At 41.7% G+C, this 20,933-nt stretch overlaps 1 protein-coding gene across 2 annotated transcripts in view; it reads left to right on the forward strand.

The window, feature by feature from the left end:
- The window catches only part of NICOL1 (NELL2 interacting cell ontogeny regulator 1), a 34,976-nt gene extending 19,913 nt beyond the window's left edge, over window positions 1-15,063 (forward strand). The window contains exons 3-6 of one of the 2 annotated variants that reach the window (XM_071753310.1): window positions 4,297-4,416; window positions 6,821-6,965; window positions 8,756-8,844; window positions 14,533-15,063. In XM_071753310.1, the coding sequence (XP_071609411.1) occupies window positions 6,842-6,965; window positions 8,756-8,844; window positions 14,533-14,604 (285 nt within the window). In that variant the 5' untranslated portion in view covers window positions 4,297-4,416; window positions 6,821-6,841 and the 3' untranslated portion in view covers window positions 14,605-15,063. Of the gene's footprint in view, window positions 1-4,296; window positions 4,417-4,582; window positions 4,681-6,820; window positions 6,966-8,755; window positions 8,845-14,532 lie in introns of those variants that run through there. The other variant, XM_071753311.1, reaches the window with a different exon arrangement.
- The last annotated feature ends 5,870 nt before the right edge of the window (window positions 15,064-20,933 follow it).

The raw sequence follows: 20,933 nt of genomic DNA on the forward strand, positions 1-20,933 counted from the left end.
GGAGTCTAATCTGTTAATGAGTGTGTGCTAGAACTTGATCCCTGCCTAGAGCAAGTTTTAAACCTCCTGAGGATGGGAGTCACTTATGCTTTAATTACCCATACTTTAGCAGGAGTGGTTCTGGTGTGTTTTCCAGCATGTCAGCCAAGATTGTGCCCACTGTAGTGATACTTAAGAAAATCAATTGATCATTTGTCACTGGCAAGTGTCTAAAAACATCCCTGGATCACAAATGAGGAAAGCACTCACAGGGCATGTTTAAAGCAGACATGAGTAAGCTCTTGGGTGGAAACTGTAGTCACTGTTAATGCAATATCAGGACAGCAGTGCAATAATGAGCTTGCAATTTATAGCATTGTCATTGTAGAAAGGAGAAAAAAATTATAAAAAGGAGAACCCACAGCTCTCAGGTTGAAAATAATTTGTAAATATGAGCTCAGGTGCTGTTTTCAAACATAGATGTATGAAAGTACATCCAGATACAGAGATATTAGTGTCAGAATTATTGATTATCAATGAGATCCAAGTACTGCTGTCATAAATATCATCCTGGATCAATCTCAGGCAACTAACTGTGAAACAGTTGATTCCAAGAGCAGGGAATGGATCTGAAGGTCCCTGACTATGGCTCCTAATTTGACTATGGCTCTAAAATTTGAGAGTCCTTATGCAAATTTTGGATAACAAGCATCTTTTGGGGAAGAAAGAGTCATTGATAAGCTCCCAATTTTAGCAGTTTCATCCCCTTTATTTTCCTCAGTTGCTAGTTTCCAGGACAGCCTTTGCAAGGAAACTTGCTAATGGTAGGAATGCTTCTCAGCTAAGAGACCTTCTCTTTTCTAGGCCACCCATATTGCTAGGAGAGGCCCCTGGACTCTGAAGTCTGGTTGGGAGGCTGGTAAAGACAGCACTTTGCTTCCCTCTGGTTCAAAACCCACTCACACACATGAATATTTGCATAGTACTGCAAAGTACTCAAGACAGTCCTGTGGATTTAGCAAATTAGTTAAAGTTCCAACTATTATGTACCTAGAAATAGCTCAAGCACAGCTTGGAACACAACTTAATTCCCCAAAGTTGTGTGTGCAGGAGGGTGGATGGGGACAGTGCAAGACAAAGATAGTTCAGCTAACACTAACCCTTCCTGAGTATTGCAGTGTTATTTTTAATTCCTTTAAACTCCCAGAGAGATGTGGAAAGGTTTGACCTCAGTCTAGAATCTCATCCAAAAAGCAGTAAGTAGCTCTGACAGTGCAGATCTCCCTGAGTGCTGTGTGGAAACTTCAGACTTGGGCATGAGCCCAGCACTGAAACTCAAGCCTTTTAGAGCTTAGAATAATTTCAGATGAGCCATACTCTGACAGACAGGGACTGCAAGAATTGAAGTTACTGAAAAAGTAATTATTCCTAAAATTACTGGGGAGGGGAAAATGGAAGAAGGAACAATTTCAAGTATTTGCTGCTATGAGGATATGCAAGACCTGTTCAGGGAACAAGGGAAGGCTTCATTTCTTAATCTGATCATTCTGACACTATCCAAGAGCTTTGAATGGGAAGGACAGAATAGGAGTCTTGGTTTATGAATAGCTCCTGTATCAGAGTGAGGGACAGTGCCATCAGCTTTAGGGTGTTTGACACAATTATTCATCACATATGCCTGCAGGCCTCAATCAGCACTCCAGCCTTGTGGTGCTGTGCCAAAAGTGCAAACCCAGCCCCTGCCCTGGAGCTATCCCAGGCTGGGATTAAGGCAGGAGAGAGGTGTGGGGCAGGGAAGTCTGGAATAAGGAGCACATTTGCATGCCAGCAGCAGTCTGACAGCTTCCCCAGGCTCTGCCAGGCAGCAGAGCTTTTGTAGGACATGTGGCAGAGGTAAAGCTTGAAAGAGGATTTGATGGAAGATAAGATGGTACCTTGTGGAGAGATTTTAACCATGATTTAGAGGCCAGGCTGAGAGAAAGCATTGTCTGCAAGAGAAGTGTGACAGAATCTGTTATCTTTAGTGAGGAAAGAAAGTTTTCAGCTGTGACAGAGTATTAGATTTAAGAACCAAGGAGAGACCAAGCAGTGAAGAGGATTAGAGGTAAAGGCTTGAGCTTTTCTGCCAATCCCACAGAAATATTTATAGTCTCTAGACATGTGCTATCAAGATGAAAAAAAGAAATCTCAGAAGGGGTACTTTAATTCTTTTAGGTAGTGGGGATCTTCAAAACAAAAATCCATTGTGTTTGACTTCATTATGAAAAGAAACTATAAATTCTCTCTGCTTACCTCATGACTGATCCCACTGGATAGCTGTGGAGTCAGGACATTCCAGCTTTCACTCATATCACTTTTCATGCTGAGCCCAAAGTGCTGCATGACCACCACTGCAACTTGGGGCACACCACTGAAATGTAGTTCCAGTTCTGGTCTGTACTTCCAATTTTGGGATGCCCATCTGTACCATCCACACTTCACACAGGAGAGAAGTAAGAGTAGGAAAGTTTATTTGGGTTGTAATGATCTGGTGGGATGGACCCCAATATCCTTAAGATAAGAGCTGCTCTAGATCTGTACTGAGTGTGAAGTGTATTTTTACTCTGTTAAGCTTAGGATTTAAAAGAAAATAATTATAAACAGCCAGAAATTATAAATTTGAAAATAATATTTAAAAAAAAATTAAAATTCCAAATAAAAATATCCTAAAATGGGGTCTCTAACTCCTCTGTGGAAAGTCTCCTCCTTGAGCTACTGATACTATTCAGTTGAGAAAATATTCATTTCAGTGAAGAGAAAAGCTGGTACTTAACACAGTACAGAGCAGGGATAAGTGAAGAAAGGAAATGTGGTTAAATGCAGAAATGAAATTGTTCCTTGCAGGGCAGGTAGATTTAGGACAAGGCTAAAGAAGGAAGGTCCCAGTAGCTGGTATGAGGTGTGTAGAGTAAGGAACTGGGCAGCTGAGAACTGCAAAAACAGATTTTTTAAAAAATTGTATTTAATGGAGTCAGAAGGCCCTTGCATGGAACTAGAAAAAATGAATCAGCTACCAGAGGTGGATGCTTGGTGCTACTGTTGTGATAGAGAAAGGATAGGATCTGGGAGAACAGGGTAAGATTTACTGGGATGATCAAGAACACATGTTAAGAAAAGTCAGATAGATAGATAGATATCTGTCTGAGTAAATGTATGTGGGTATCTATGTTATCTATCAGGAAGAGAGGCCAAGGTGTGAGATCAGATGCTTGAATAATGAATATCTGCTTTTGTAATTTGTGTAGAGGCAGACACTTAATCAGACCAAATCTTGTATGGTTATCTCTGCACAAAATGCTAAATGTTTTTTGCCCAAAAGAACAGTCTTAAAAAATTATTTCCACCTCTTTCTGTTTCTGTGATGTATAAGGATGGCAGCACTATAATTAATCCTCTCTTGGCTCTGCTTGTACATGCTGTAACTTCATATAGCATCCTACTTACACACTGAACAACCTGAAATTTTAGCATCTTACTTAAAAAGCTGAATTAATAGAAGCAAACTATTCCCCTCAGGCTGTACAGAAGAGACATGCCATAAAGCATGCTGAAAAGAAAAATGTTAGCCAAAGGTTTAGTCATGATTTTCTGAAGGAGCTGCTGTTCATGGAAAAAAAGAAAACAAGTTTCGTGTGCCTGACCTCTCTGGCCACTGAGTCCCTCCAGCTTTCATCATGAGAGCATTTAAGACTGAGTCCCTGTTGAACTGGTCACAACCAAACAGGGAGCTCAGAGCCTTTGAAGTTCTGTGCATGCTCCTCAGTGCTGCTCCTTCTCTCTGGGACAAGCTCTGCAAATGTCTAATCTGCAATGGAAATCCATTTTGGGGATGGGGGTGTGTGTGATGCCTGTACTTTGCTTTACTTTGACAAAAGCACTTTTATCACCTGTGCTTCATTATTGTACTGCATTCAGTACAAGTGCAGTCCCTGGTGTTCTGGAGTTGAGCTCATGGGGCACTGAAAGGGAAGCAGAGGTGCAGGATGGAACAGGAGGGTGGAATTTACTCTTGAGACTCAAGTTTGGACTCAGTGTTGCAGTTCCTGCACTCTTGGAGCTCTTCTGGCAGCCTTGAGACTGGGATCTGCCCAGGAAAGCAGGCATGAGTGATTCCAACCCCTGGAACTGTTGAACTGGCAGACTGTGGGCTGAACAATTCCTGTCTTTCACCAAAGTCTCAGCTGTAACATACCCTGTATTTTCTGAGTGCAACCCCATAGTTTTTGCTGGTTTCCCATGTGTCAGGTGTAATTTATCATCGTTATTTTTGGGCACTAGGGAAACCAGTTGCTTGAATCAGGCACCACATCCAGCTGAGGAGACTTCAGGAAAAACATTCAGTGGACTTCAAGAGGGAAGAGTCAAATTACCTGGCTTTAAAAGCTGTACCCGGAGCAGGTAAGGCACTGCTGGAACTCACAAGTCAAAGCACAGACATCCTTCCACAGACCTGGGAGGCACAGCCTATTCCTCTTTAAATCTGTGCTGTGTGCTGCAGTGCTCTGCATTGTTGCCATGGCAGAAATCTCCCCACAGTAATAACCTCTTTCAGAGAAGGTTAAAAAGAGACAGTGCACATGCTCAGAAATGCTGCACTTGTTCTGTTAGCAGTTTGCAGCGGCCATTTCAAAGAGAACATCACAAAGACAAGAGAGAAATCAGGTACTGAAATTTTTTTCCTTTGTTAGAAGGGGTGACTTTTCTCTTTCACAGAAGCCTGTGCACGGATGTGTCACTGTTTCTGGCTGTATGGCAGAAAGAAACCACCCTTGGAGCCTGTCATGGTTGTTCCTTGCAGTTAGCAAATTCCCAGTGGGATAACTAAGAGGCAGTAGTTACCTGTGGCCTAAGGTGTGTGCTGCAACTGGGGAGCAATTATTTTGTAGCAGGGCCAGTACGTGAAGCTGAGCTGATGCTGGGGTGGGCGATGTGTAAGGTGCCCTGAAAAAGTTTAAGTCTGTCTGCTTTGTTTTGTTGAACCTTTATGGCACTTGTGATCAACTATAGCCTCTGCTTCTATAGATGAGGAGGCTTCTGCATTAGGTACTTTCAAAGAAAACTGTTATTATCCTGATTTACTATTACTTGGAGACACTCTGCTGCATCCTGAGCAAAGCCTGGTGTGTTTGATTGTACTTGCTTTGATAGCAGATCACCATTAATGAAAAAAGAAAACACAAGCCTCTTGTTATGATTTTAATCCCTTTATTTTAAGGACTGTAGAAATAAGAAAAAGGATCACATCAGATAACTTACAAGAAGTGGGAGGGGTAAGAAACCCAGTTCTGAGGCTATAAGAATTACATTACCAGTTCTATTTTATGGTGTGGGTCTGAATACATCTATGACTCTCAGGGTATATGTGTATCTCTTGCTTCTGAACCATCCCCCACTGAATGTTTAGGTGGAGGTGCACAGGAAAGGGATGTGTATAATGTTGCTCCTTTCCTGGATGAATCTGTGGTTTGCACATGCTGCAAGTGTTCATGCAGATTTTGCAGCTTCAGAATAGCTCTGTCTGAAATGGTGGGTTGCATGTATCAAAGAGCAAGCTTGTTCCTCTCTGTATTTCTGGCAAAATGGGGAAAAACTCCTTTCCTCTCTCCCTCTGTTGCCCTTCCAAATGTGAAATACAAGCTGGTTTGGGGAGTGCTGTACTCTTGCATTCAGCACATGCAGGTTTGATATTCTTATGCAACATCTTTTGCTTAGTATGCACTGATGTAAAAATCAGGAAGACCCATTTTGTTGTCCTGCTTTCCTGAGTTCAGCTGAAGAGAATTTAATGTGCCTTTTATTGTGTTGCTAAAACTTCACCATATTTGATTCTATGTTTCTCCTTTTTATGCATACAAGAATGGAAGGTAAACTTAGCTGAACTAAGGACCACTCTAGCAGTTTCCCAGGGTCCCAGATTGAAATCTGTAATAGACAGTTGCAACTTGAGCCAGTCCAAATTTCCTGCATTCCCTCTTGATCTGAATAATTTACCTGTTGGTTCAAGAAAATACTTTTGAAACCTGTGTACTTAGACAAATTTTACATCTGTGTGAAAGGAAGGTGTTGCTGGTCCAGACTGTACCTGTCTTTAAGGCTGGTGTGGCCTTCTGTGATGTTCAGGAACAAATGGATGGCTGCAAAAAAAAGGTCTGAAGCACAGATTAGGAGGGGAAACAGAAGATCAAAGGGTTTTGATGCATTTACCACTGAAAACTTGAACTATAAATTTGTGGAGGTTTAACAAAAGTCTTATTCTCCTGCTACTTTCGTAAAGGGAAATGATCAGTGTGGTGCACAGTAGTAATGATGATGATTAGCTTTAGTTATTATACCTGTGAAAAGCTGGTGCATCAGTAAAGCAAGTGAGTGTGTAACAATTTCATTTCCAGGTTCAGGCCTGTTTCAGACAGCTGAAGTCCCTGCAGTTTTAATCTAAAAGTCTAATAGTGAATCAGCTGTCCAGATTCCTGTGCTAGTCTGGGACCATTTAGTTAGAAAAAAGATTGCAGTCACAGAGCAGGCAAAGTCACTGCCAAATGAAGCCTGGCTTGCAGCTAAAACCTAAAACTCTCTAGGAACTTCTGATTTTCTCCTTTATGTCTGGGGAAATTCTCTCACAGTTGGGTTTTATGCTGAAAAGTACAGAGAACTTCTGTCCATATTCTAGATACTCTGGTATTTTTTTTTTTTTCTTTAAAAGGAAGCCTGCCAATGCTTTGGGCATCAGGAATGTTAAGTCATTGTAACAAACCCCTTATATCTCTAATGTTCTTCACCAACTTGTTTGTGTTTCTTGATAAACAGAGGAGCACCTGTTCCCACGATGCTGGCACCCTGCCTTCTGAGAAGAGTGATCCTTACAGTTCCTTTAGTTCTTGTGGCTGCACTGCTTCTGGCAGAGCCTGCTAGACCTGACCAAGAAGGGGGAACAGCCATCCCAGCTGAAAGTAGGTGCCACCATACAGTTTTCTGATACAGCTTCTATTGCAGTTTTAATGTTGCAGGACTTCATATCACTGTAGCTTTTCCAAATAATTCTAACTGTTTTGGATGTTTTGCTTGTCTTGTTTTAAAATCACAACTTGATAGCATGTAAATGCTGTTTTTCTCCTGCATCCATGGGTTTCCATTCTTACACTTATCTGCTGTATATTGCTGTCTTGTACCTGAAATCTTCCACTGTTCAGTACTTTTTGTGTGTGTGTGCAGCTCTTTCACCTTTTCTATGCCAGGAATCACCCTGTTTTAATTTTTTGGAGACATTCTTGAGGCTTGCTTTTTTCAGCTGGCATTGACTCTTCATCACATCTTCCATTCTCTGTGATGTCTACTATATGAAAGTCAATGGTTTTAATTAAAAATTCCCAGTGGTGCCAAAAAAGCACACTGTGTCAACTCTTGGTTCTGCAGCCTTCAGCCATCCAATTCTCCTTTGCTGATCTATGTTGAGTTTAATTTACACATAAACATAATGGCAGGTCCTCATGTCAAGTTGTTGATGAGGAAAATACTGTCCTCTTCTTATTTCTGGTGTATTATTTGACACTAAGGTTAGGTGGTGATACAACAGTGAAAGAGGAGGTCTTTAGATTTATTCAGTGGTGGTTTTTTTATTGTATCTATTTTTTTCCCAGACAGTTAAAGAATTTGGCAGGCTCTTTTTCCCCAGCAGGCAGGATTCCTGTCAGCTGGTTAGTACAAAGATTATGAGCTGGAAGCTCCTACTGCAGCTTATCAGAGACTTGTAGTAATCAGGCAGATATCAAGGCTTTGCAAAATAGACTGAGGCACTGCAGGATTTTCCAGCATCACTCTACACTTCATCTTTTCCTCTTTACCAGACTTCAAAGAGCAAACTAAACTTGTGCTCAGAATTCCTCAGAATTCCTCACTTGCTTCATATTTTCTATGGAATTGTCAAGAGAGGCACAAGCACACAAGAGCACGTGTGGAGCCTGATGATTTGAAGACATTTCATCATTTCTGTATTTGTTCTATCTCAGTACTGCTCTCTGTTAGGGCTCAACTTTGTATTACATGATGATCAAGGCAAAGCAAGACTTGTAACCTTCAGTCTGGATATCTAGATATGGGAATGCTATCTTAAATGCTGCAGTTAGTCCAGAATGCAGCAGTTCTGCTTATCAGCAATGCCCACTAATGACAGTGTTGCTTTTATCTGCTGCTGGCCTCATTAGCTTTGGACAAAGCTGTGTCATATTCAAAATTAGAGTCCAAGTGATCCTTGTGATAATGCAGTCAATTTTATTCCATTAGCTTTCTGCTTAGAGCTTTGGTTTGTGAGATTAGGGGACAAGATTTTTCAGAAAACAGATTAATGGCTTCAGAGATAATTTCTGAAAAATCTGAACATGCAGTTAAAATGTGCCCAGGGTTGGTGGAGCAAAATGAAAGACTCAGGTTATGATTTTAGTGTTTCCACACTATGAAGAAGAGAAAAGAAATGGTGGGAAGGGGGAGGAGAAGAGATACAGTAAAGGAGGACAAATAATTTTAAAGCAAATTTGTGGAAGTCATTCTTTTGTCCTTGAGACACTGGTTGGACCGTGAGGATGGACCAATGACAGTGACACGGAGTGTTGAATAGTCCACACCTCAGTACTCACTCTGCAAGCTCTTTCCTGTGGCTCTTCCTCGTGCTCAAAATCAATATTTATTCCTTCTACTTAAAACACTATGCCCTGAAGTGACAATTTTCTACTAAATTCTCTCCTAGGCCGTCCCTGTGTCGATTGCCATGCATTTGAGTTCATGCAGAGGGCCCTGCAGGATTTAAAGAAGACAGCATATAACCTAGACACACGGGTAAGGAAACATTCCAAGTTTTGTTTGTTTGTTCTTTGGGGTTTTAGTATGGTATAAAATTCTGTGGATAGAAGTAGATGAGGTGGATGGATTTTGCACAAGACAGTAAATTGTACTGTCCTATCTTCCAAAGTGATGCTGAATAATTACATTTTGCCTCTCTAGGCAATACTCTGGAATTACTCTGATTTTGGGTATCGGGGTCTCTAGGAAGCTCAGGAATGTGTGAACTTACAGTTCTTGGTTTTCTGTCTTTCTCTTGCCAAAGGTAGAGCCATTAGTGCTGCTACTCTCATTCCAAATGCTGAGCATACACCAAACAAACCAAAACATTTGGTTTTATGTTAGAGGTAGTTAGGTGGGAGCATAATTTATGTTTATTGCCCAAAAGGAGAGAGCCAGCTCAGGCAAAAAGACTACTAAATAAGAATCTCCTCTGCACATGCTCCTACCCTTGGGGAGAGGCTAAGGGAGGAAATAGCATAGATACTTTTTGCATTGCTCTGATTCCATAACGATGAAAAATGCCACAAAGTAGAATAGAATAGAGAATGAAACTTGTTTGCTTTGCAGTCAGAGTGGAGAATTTGCCAAGGTTGGTGTCCTCCTTCTGTGAGGGAAGATCTCTTGCAACTGCAACCTGCAGTCTGTGACTAACTGCATCCCAGCTGCTGGCAGAAAGAGATGTCTCAGGAGGTGTTTCAGGTGTTTTTCCCACCTCCTGTGCTCATCCTTTAGCTGAAGTGCTCTAGCTACACTCTTGCACAGCTTTGTCAACAGAAGGTATTCAAACCTTTTTGGTATTCTAATCTAAGGTCAAGGTCATTCACAGTTCATTCACTCTTTGCTGGAGTTACCAGCGAAGAATGCTTTGTGGTAACTCCAAGCAGGGCCCTTTGTGTTAATGTAAAAATGCAAGTGCAGGAATGAAGATGCCTTGAATTCTGACATACTACAAAAAAAAAAAAACAAAAAAAACAACCACCAAACCCAAAAAACCCTAACATTCCAGCAGAACCAGATTGGTATGTAGCACATTTACAGTTAAACAAAATCTGTTCAATAATTACAGGTCAAATGTATTTTGGGCTCCTTCGGGAAGAAATCCGGTTAATGAATACATCTGCTGAGCACTGTGTACAGCCCAAACAAGATTTTCACATTGTGCTGTAAAGTGGTTTTAGCACACCTTTTCCTTCTTTCACAAACTTCTGAACTTTCCCCAGAATTTCTAAAACTTGATTGGGAAATATCTATACTACTAAAATCTTCTTTGATTGTCTGACTATGGTAATGACCTTTATGATGCCTATAGCTTGAAGACCAAGAGAGAAGCTTTATGAAATACAGATACCCAAACCAGGAAGCTAGCAATGGGAGCCTCAAAGATAAGTAATATTCTAATTAAGAAAAGACAGCCAAGGAGAGGAAATGAGGACACAAATTTTCATTTGAGGGTAATTTCCTGTTGTTGACTTTCATAGTTATAGTTTTGACAGCCAGGCTGGAGATGTGGCTCCATGATGTATTCTCACAAAACCAAACCTATCACTTTCTTATAATTTGGAAATATAAATAATTGAATCCATATTGAGATCCTTTAATTTCTTTGCACTACAACAGGCCTATTCCAGTCATTAAGCTAGAAAGTCATAGAATCATAGAATCATAGAATCCTAGGGGTTGGAAGGGACCTCGAAAGATCATCTAGTCCAACCCCCCCTGCCAGAGCAGGGCCCCCTAGAGTCCATCGCCTAGGAACGTGTCCAGGCGGGTTTTGAATGTCTCCAGTGAAGGAGACTCCACAACCCCCCTGGGCAGCCTGTTCCAGGGCTCTGTCACCCTTACAGTAAAAAAATTCTTTCTGATATTCAACTTGAACCTCCTATGCTCCAACTTACACCCATTACCCCTTGTCCTATCACTGGTCACCATAGAGAAAAGCCTAGCTCCATCTCCCTGACACTCACCCCTTACATATTTGAAAACATTGATGAGGTCACCCCTCAGTCTCCTTTTCTCCAAACTAAAGAGCCCCAGCTCCCTCAGCCTTTCCTCATAAGGGAGATGCTCCACTCCCTTAATCATCTTAGTAGCTCTGCGCTGGACTCTTTCAAGCACTTCCCTGTCCTTCTTGAACTGAGGGGCCCAGAACTGGACACAATACTCCAGGTGTGGCCTCACCAATGCAGAATAGAGGGGGAGGAGAACCTCTCTTGACCTACTAACCACACCCTTTCTAATGCACCCCAGGATGCCATTGGCCTTCTTGGCCACAAGGGCACATTGCTGGCTCATGGTCATCCTCTTGTCTACCAGGACCCCCAGGTCTCTTTCACCTACACTGCTCTCCAGCAGCTCAGCCCCCAACCTATACTGGGACATCGTGTTGTTCTTCCCCAAATGCAAAACTCTACACTTCCCCTTATTGAATTTCATCTTGTTCCTCCCTGCCCAACTCTCCAGCCTGTCTAAGTCTCTCTGAATGGCAGCACAGCCTTCTGGTGTGTCAGCCACTCCTCCCAGCTTAGTGTCATCAGCAAACTTGCTGAGGGTACATTCTATACCCTCATCCAAGTCGTTGATGAATATATTGAACAACACCGGTCCCAGTACCGACCCCTGAGGGACTCCACTAGTCACGCCCCTCCAACCAGATTCTGCCCCATTGACTACAACTCTCTGACTCCTTCCTTTCAACCAGTTCCTGACCCACCTCACTACCTGATCACCAAACCCATACTTGATCAACTTATCTACAAGGATGCTGTGAGAGAAGTCCACCTACATCTTCAAAAGACATGTAAATATTTAACAGTTGAGGACTTCTTGGAACTTCTATGGTTTCATTACTCAGCTGTGGTCCAGTCTGATACAACCTGGAAGTTTTAAGGCAATTCCTTTGAGCCACAGATGTATTTTATGTTTGACTACTTTAGTCTGTTTGTAGTGAGGCAAATGTCTGTCCCTGAAAATACAATTCCCTTTGTTAATATTCCCACTGGAGACACTTATTTCCTTGAAAACCTCTTTTGTTTGCAGGCAAGACTTTTAGATGATGACTAAGCAGCTTGTGACAGTGTTGGAGGAGGAGGAGGAGGAGGAGGAGGGATCCTCAAGAGCTTAGAGAGCAAATTCCCATTAAATTTCTTCTGCAAATCTCACCCTGCAGTGCTGTGCAGGGGAAGCCATGGAGTTTTATTGCACGACTCAGAGTTTTCACAGTTAATTTGGCCCTGTGTTGACCTGCATGGTGTCTCAGTGAGCAAAGTGGCTCAAGCATAGGCCACATATCTTTTTATGGGGGCTGTAGGCCATATCTCCTTCCTTTTGCAAGACCAGGCATGCTTGTAACCTACACTGATGTGAGGATCATGTGCTGATTGACAGGCTGGCTGCATGTTACTTATGTGGTAAGAGAAAGGTCACAGACCACCTCTGAGAGTCTGGCTACTACCCAGGCATGAACCAGATCCTTTTGCCTGGTGCAGGCTCTTTCCACCCTTTCATTGCTGCTGGCCCCTTGGAGCAGGCTGCAGGTTGGAAAAGTTGTTTTAACAGCAGTGACCAACTCTGGGCAATTTTTTCTGGGGATGCCTCTAATTCTCAACTCACACAGCAAAAATGTGGCAGGTAGAGCTCTGATCATGAACTAGGAGAGGGTTCTCATACTACTGGGAGGGAACTGCTACCCTCAAAACCATTCAGGACAAATCCAAAACATGGATCAAACAAATCCAGTCCTTGGGCTACACCATTTAAGTCTACACTATTGATACTTCTTTTCAAAATTGCAACCCATTTTTCAGAGCTAACCAGTGGCCATTACATTACAACTTCAAAGAGCTCCAGGACTGCATTTTTACCTGGATTTTATCAGATTTTTCATAGGTTCAGAATCTGGATCTTGCCCTGCAATTTAAAAAATAAGCAAAAAAACCAAACTTGCTTTAACCCACCAAGGGATGAGGACAAATCTCAGTGCAAATGGTTTTGTGATCATGCTGACAAAACAGTCAACAAAACTGGATCTAGTGTGATTCATGGTGTTCTTTATTTCTTTCTAAATTGTCAGTGGTTATTTGGAATGTTAAAGCACATTAATTTAGATGTGCCCATGAAAGTAAAAACAAACTTTGGAAATTGTACCAAAGATGTATAGGATAATAAGCAGCCTTGGTTTTAACTCCAAAGCTGTTAGAATGCTGTCAACCTCCTTTATTCAAACTATTGCAAAGGTTGTTGAGGAGATTGTTGGAAGGTGGTGATTGAGTGTCTTTTAGGTGATCAGATTTTTCCAGTTTGCTGGGTAGCTGAAGCAACAGTTGATTGAATATAGGGCTGTGGTTTATATTTTGGGATGAAAATTGCCCAATAGATACTTTTCCTGTACTAAGAGGGTAGGTGGTAAGCAGGATGCTTCAGCCCAGCTCTTCTCTAAGTGCCTTCAGCTGATGTTGAGTTAATAGATAACACAGCTTTTCAAACACATCCTTTAATCATGTGACAATTCCATCTCATACAAAAATCATGACAGACAGATGAAGGATGGGTTTTACTGGTTTTTAGACCTGGTGGTCTTCATGATACCCCTTTCTTTGTCTATCTGCCTACACCAGTGGAGAATAAATTGGTGAGTGAAGTTCCCACAGTTGGTGTGTCCCATGACAGAAAGGTCACAGTCCTCTCTTGGATCAGACTGATTCTCAGATACAGTTTCAGCTCACGACAGACAAACTGAGATGAAGATATGATATTGGTGTCAAGCAGCCCTGACCTCCAACAGGCACCTACTGAAGCCACAAGAGCTCCAATCAGCCATGAAAAACAAAGTCTGTGTGTTCTAGAAAGGAAGGATCCCCAATTCTGCTTATGCAGCCCTGCTGAGCCTTCCCTGGTTCTCAGCCCCTGATTGCTCAGGTCTCAGAGGGTTCAGACCTTTCTGATCACACCCAGCTCTGACAAGTTCTCTGACAAGATGCACCAGGAGCAATGATGCTGATGAACCCCAGTTCAACTGGGAGACCTCAGACTGGTTTGGGATCTCTTTCCCTAAAAAGCCAGCAGTCCCATCACATGTTTGAACTGTGTTGGCTGTGTGCCAGCTCAGCACCCATTCTCTACTTTAGGCCCTAACATCACAGTAACAGTAACAACAGTGAGGCAGGAGAAGCCAAAACAGAGGTAAAGCATCCCTTACTTTCTCCATAGAACTTTCAACAGTAAGCCCAAGCTGTAATACTCTAGATTTAATTTTTGTAGTCTGTTTTTAAGTAAAACGAGAAAAAAAGATGAGAAAAAATTGATGGATTTGGAGGTTTTTTAGGCCTTTTATGAACTTGAGATCTTATGATCAAGTTTGTGTTTCTGAAGTATAATTGTAAGAAAGTAGCTTTAAACAAAAATAACAGCACCCAGACACATACTGAATATAGAAATGTGAAAAACATTAATGTGTCCAAGGTTGAATTTCTTCATGTCACAGAAGCTATTGCCATGTTGGTATGCCAGTTAGTCAGGAAAAAACTAAATTATTTTACAGAGCAGTAAGGAATAATTCTTGAAGCTGAAGCTTCATCTCAAGTGACAATTTTTATAAAAGTAAAGTGGACTTTTCATTGGGAACTAGTTAGTTTCACAGCACTGTTTCTTATGTTTTGATGTTGCTTTTGTTTCCTCCTCTTATAGACAGAAACTCTGCTTCTTCAGGTGGAAAAAAGAAATCTGTGCGACTGTGTAACTGCAAATCTGCTGAACTGAATCCTGGAGGTCAGCTGAGGAGTGTCACCTGCTCACCCATTTTTAAAAGGCAGCTGTATAAAATACAGCTTTATGGAGTTGATGTTGCAAGCATGTGTGCCCCAATGCACTGAGGAAATTGGGGGGTTGTGTCATATATTTGTCTGTTCTGTTTTTTGGTTTGTTTCATTTTTAAACTGTACCCTCTTTTCATGTCCACTGCCAGTAAAGGCTCAGTCTGGTAAAACTGTTAGTTGGTATTAAAGTGGGGGAAAAATTTACCTGCTGTGGTTTTTAAATCAGAGTTGGCCAAGTGTAACCCACAAGATAAATATGGCCAGCAGTGGTGTAGAGAAATTTGCAGCTGTTTTTTGTCTCTAAAATGAACGTATCTCTGTGGCAACTTGCCCAGCTATATTGAGACAGGGAATTGTGATCTCTGGAGGCTTTCCCTGTGTATTAAAGATGATTTAAATCCTTTCTGTTTATTGTCTGCATTGTGACTGCATTCAGACATGTAGCTCTGCCAGCTGGAATGAGGTATGCACCATGAGGAGGTATATGCCCCATACTTAGGCCAAATCAGATTATATCTTAATGATAAGTTTTCTGGTATTCTTCTAAGAGTCTTGTCTTTAATTAAAACCTTCAGTTTCTTCCTCTCCTTCTCTGGTCACTCCATTCTTAGCCCACTCAATCTCTAATCAGCTTTATCTCAGCAGGTCAAATGAACAGAGCAGGAAAAGGAGAATAAGGACATGACTTGGCATCCTTTCCAGCTGTTCCAAATCCTGCCACCAGCAACCACTGCTCAGCATCACAATGAAGGAAAGCTTCATGCAGAAGTTTGTTCATGAGAGTGCTTCTTATTTTACTTCAGAGGAACCAGGGGTTTAGGTCACTCCCATTTTCCATGCTGTGATGGCCTGAACTCTGAACATCTTTCCTTGTAGTTGCCTTTGAAAGCTGCTCTACTTTCAGGCATGAAGAAATACTTGTGTATGGGAAAGGTGAGATCACTTTTACCCTCATCTCTACCACTTTATTCTGTGTCCATTCACAAGTCTGAATTAGGCTGAGCAGTTTGAGCAGATGCTCTGGGTTTGATCTCAGTCCACAGCAACAGTGGGGCTGTGGGGTGGTAACTTGGCTTAGGGAGTGGATGGGAGGTGAATATCTGAAGGTCAAAACCTCTTGAGCTAAAATTGGAAGAAAGTTGATCCCTGTGGCCTTAGTTCTCTAAACTGCTGGGACTTGGCTGGAAATCAATGAGAGATGCAACTCTGCCAGTGCAACTGTAGGTATGGTAACAAGCAGCTGGTGAGGGCTAGAGGAGCACCACAGACTGCTTCAGAGCCTTGCCAAACCTGCCTGGGGCTGGCAAAACCTGCACAGAGAAGTGCAGAACACCCTTCTGCATGGGAGCAGGACATGGGCCAGCACAGAAGCTCCAGATGAACTTGGAGAGGTGATTCTGCTGTTACTTTCTCATACTTAATCTCCATGTAGGTATTCCTTAGCCTAACTCCACCTTGCTGTTTCAACTGTAATTTTATAGAGACAGAGAGTGGAAAGATGGTATTTTCAAGGCCTTCAAGCTCCTGAATTTAGAAAAGTGGCTTAAGATGTAATAAAAAGAGTTCCAGGCATGGATGCAATGAGAAAAGCAATGAAGATATCTGCATATATTCTATTTCTGCATTGGTCTGCCTACACTTTTCTTTCCTGGTAATCAAGGCTGACATATTTTGATTTCTGGTCTGAAATGTGCACTTGCTGAAAACCTACTAATATATCAGCTTGTCTTCATTAGGCTTGAGCATCTTTTGCTGCTTAAATCCAAGTAAGTGATATTGCATTTTTCAGGTCATTTTGGGTGAAAAAACTATAGCTTGTTCTCTTTGTTAATAGAATCTGAAAAGGGAGCAGGACTGGCAACTCTCTCATTATCCTTTCTATAGCTTAACACTTGGAGCATCCAGATCAACCAGAAAGACTGCTGGCAGGTCATGCAAGGTAGACTGTTCTGCAGGGTCAGCAGGGCACAGGTTTCAAGGGAGGTCAGTGTTCAAGTTCAAGGTTTGTAATGAGGGGATCTGAATTTTCTGTGTGTCTGCATCAATAGCTGCTGCACTTGCCACTTCATGCTCAGGCAAACATAATGGCAGCCTCAGCCCTGAGCTACATATAATCCTTAAATGTGTTCTCAGCATTGATTTTATTTTTTTTAAATTAGAACTTGGTTTGTATCCTAACCCTTATTTTATTCCATCCTTGGCTATGCAAAAGACAGTAGATTCCACTGACAGAGAAATGAAAGAATGGCATCACTGGGAAAGTATAAAGACAGCAGATTTTTTTTGCTCTGTGAAGTGCCAGTTGTTGCATTATAGCAGTGAGGGTCTTGTGCTAATTGTTCAAAAATGTAGAGACAAAATACAGCTTTGGTTTAAGTGCAAAGAATGTCCAACGCATGCCAATGTGAAGTGAATAAGGTTATTTGTCTAAGGGGCTCTTCTACAACATGAGCATAAAGTGTAGGAGTTTGTCTATATAACAGAATTGTGTCTAGTCCAAATTAATTGAAAGATCTGCTAATGTAAGCTACATTTTTATGTCAAATCTGGACTAACTTTTAAACAAACCAATGCTCATTTTGGCAAAAAATATTGACAAAATGTATAATTTTGTGTGGATTCTGCCCTGAGCTTGGTGAAACTTGGCATTTTTCCTTTGCATGAATCCCAACAAATTTTAAAGTTCCCCATGAGAGGAGGTTTAATAAGGTTACATCTATCCACCTCTCAGCCTCAACCCAAAAAGGTGACCATGGTTTCACTCTGTAACTCTTCAGTTTAATATAGAAGCTGAGGAGAAAGGCACAAACTTTGGGACCAAAGTCAATGTCATCAGCATTTGGGAATGTTTATAGTCCAGGCTTTCACTGAAGGACATCTTTAGTGCTCTAAGTTGACTTCCAAAGTTCTTTGCATTTGGGTGATTTCTCTTCCCCAGTTAAAGGGCATCCTTTCATCCTTACAGTAAATTTGATACACATGGTCTCTTGCCCAAGCAGCTATAGCATTCATCCTACACTGTAACAAAGCATCCAGGTTGTGAAAAGTACCTGATTTCAGCCAAGAGAACTGGATGTAACTAAAGCACAATTCAGTCTTGCATTGAAGTGAGACATGAACAATGCTTAAATGCCTTTTGACAGCTGGTATATTGCACATTTAAAGTATGGCTTGGTTTATATACAATGTAAAATCAAACTGTATTTTACCCATGGAAGGTGAACCATGTCCGAGATGGCAATAGCTTTTCTTAAATAAAATGAGACCTCCCCACCTCCTCTTTTTGTGTTCACGTACAAGGTGTTCAGAGAACTGCCTGTGCCTTCTGTTACTTTAGGTCTGGTAGCCACAGAAAAGTGTACCCAAACCCCAGCACTTGAAAAAACCCCAACATTTTTTTTACTGAACAGGAACACTCTCAGAACACATGAATTCAGAAGGGTTTTTTACGCAGTTTTCTATATCAAGTAAAAAATGACATGTCTTTATCTTCCTAGACAAGGCTAAGAGTGTCAGTAGCAGGACAAACAGCTCAGCTTTGCCATCATTATCATTCAGACTGAGTGTACACAAACAGTGCACAACCACTGCCTATGCTGCAAATTTACCTCATGTCCAGCACAGAGTTCAGTTGCTGGATTTCCAGGAGCCCAATGCAAGCCTTAGGTATAAACTAGGAAAACTGCTATTTTGCCAATGGTTCATTTTTTATCTTGGAAGCAAAAACCTGAACCGACCTTTATTTCACCACAGCTTGAGAGCAGCCTCTCCTGTGCAGCAGAAAGCACTGTGGGCTTCAGAGTGTGCTTAAAGATTTCACACTTGGTTTCAGCTGATTTTGGAGAACTGATCAAGCCTGGATGCTTTCCCCCACCTTACGCTCTGGTGAAAGAGGCTTCTTGGAGTAGCCCAGTTCCTGCATTAGAGGATATCTTCGTGCTGAGTTTCCACCATTCTCCCTATTTGCAGTTTTGCAGTGTCACGTGGACTTTACTGGGACAGCTACAGTGTCTCAAAGCCTCAGAGTCTGATGAAGGTTCATCTTCTGGTTGGATCTTTGAAGAGTTTTCCAGGAAGATCTAAGATGAGGAACTTGTCAAGCAATCCTGCCAAGAACAATTTGTTATTTCACGAGGGAGACTTTTTTTGCCCACAAACCCACTGACAGTACTTAAAGAAGATACTGGGCCATCAAGCAAAGGTGAATCAGTACCTCATGGCATGAGGGGCTGAAACATCTACAGTTTGTCTGTCACCTCTCAATTCATCTGCAGGGCTGTGAAATAATTATTTAAAGGAAGATTAAGAAGCTGTGAGCTCTGGCAGCTACCCTGCAGCCAAATGTCTCTGGATTCCTTGATCAGTGACCCACCCCAAAGGGCAATGTTCTCTGTCCATCATACTTGCTTAGACCAGAAAATCGTTGCCTTTGCTCTGATAGCAGAGGAAGGAGGAATGATAGTCTGAGTTTCAGATGCAGTACAAGGGTAATGCATTTATCCCAGGGGTATCTGTGTTTATGCTGAAATTACAACACAGAGATCTTGAAAGTGACTTGCCTGGGAAGGGAAATCATTCCCATAATCATAGACTCCTGAGAAACAGGAGGGAAGGGTGTCAATAAGAAATCACTCAGTCTTTATCATCCCTCATCTTTATGCAGGGTCAACTATCCCAATGCCTTTGACAGATTGGGTCTAATTTATACCTACAGGCTTAAATAACCCCCTGTCTTTCACAGGCTATTAATTCTGGTGCAATCCTTATTATTAAAAAGTTTTTCAGGGGCTTCACTGGTGCCTTCTTGATGCAATTTAAATCTCTGGTTAGTTCTGCTGCTGTTGGTGTCTCTACGAATTCCAGTATTGCAGTGACCAAACCAGATGCTGTATTATAGCTCAGACGTTCTGCTGGAGGCTGAGTCCTTGCACTTACTTGTATGCCCCAGTATAATTGCATTTCTTTTTGCAGTAATGAATATTGTAGACTAATGCCAACACGTGACTCCCCAGCTCCACTGTCAAAGTGCCACTTAGCCTGCTGTTCCCCATTCTAAATACAAGTCATTGATTATTCCTGATGAAGTGTAGCACCTTGTTCTCATCCTTACCAATTTTTATTCTGTTTTGAGACCCTTTCTTTTCAACTTGACTGTATGATTTAGAATTCTAGTCCTTTCCCCCAGCATTGCTTATAACTTCCAAGCTGATGTTACATCTTAAATAACCATTTTGCTAACGCATTATCCAGCTAACTAATGAAATTCTGAGTAACCCTTGAACTGAGTCTCTGCAGACCCCATGTGATAAATCTTTCCATGGTGACACTGACCCATCACTAATTCTCAGCAGTGACCCCGCCAGTTTTGCTGCCTCAGAGCAGTTTCCTTAGTTTGCATCTGCCAATGCTGTGTCACGCAGAAATCTTCCTGAAGTTGATTAAATTAGTCTATTCCCTATCTGCAAAGCCTATTGCCATGCACCTCAAGAAAACTGAATAGGTTTGACTTGATTTGTGACAGATACATCTTATTTACAACTGCACTTCTTGTTTTCTGAATGTTTACAAACTGTTGGTTGGGTTATTCTTTATAAAACATTCTCAGGAATCAATGGGAAACTGGTCTGTGTGTCATTTTCCAGTTTCTCTTCCCCTTTATTAAAGATAGTCACTGCCATTTACCCTTTTCCATGGCTGGTATAACTCACATCTCTGAGCTTTCAGGAATAATTACTGATGGTGATTGGTTTAGTTTCTTCTTTAAATGTTCCAACGTAGGTCTAGTGATAGCCCTGAGTAAAAAGAGAGCTCTAGTCAGTCTGAAACCCAGAAAAGTGCCATGGCACAAGCCTACCAGCACATGTAGCCTAAGCAAATTTCTGCTAAATGTTCTTACCTAAAACATGTCCACTGATATTCTTTGTGTTCACTAGGTCACCTCAGTGTCCCTTCAGGTACTAGAAGGTTACTATAAGGTCTCCCTGTAAAGGAGAGTTTTTGTCTTCCTTACTCCCTGTGTGTTTAAGGAATGCTCTCTTGCTGTTCCTCGTGTTTCTCACTATTTGCATCTGGTTTTGCTTCTTGGCCTTTCTGGGGCTGTGCCTGTGTTCTCTTGCCACTCTATTATTCAAGTAATAACAACCAGACAGATTCTTCTGTCTCTGTGCTTTCTTCTTCTGTCTGAGTTCAACAAAGTGCTTATGGTCATGTTAGCAGGCAATGATTTAGCACTTCATATTAGACTGGGATCAACCATCTCTCTCTTTGCCATGT

The sequence above is a fragment of the Heliangelus exortis genome, chromosome 10 (genome assembly GCF_036169615.1).
Source record: "Heliangelus exortis chromosome 10, bHelExo1.hap1, whole genome shotgun sequence".
NCBI lineage: Eukaryota > Metazoa > Chordata > Aves > Apodiformes > Trochilidae > Heliangelus > Heliangelus exortis.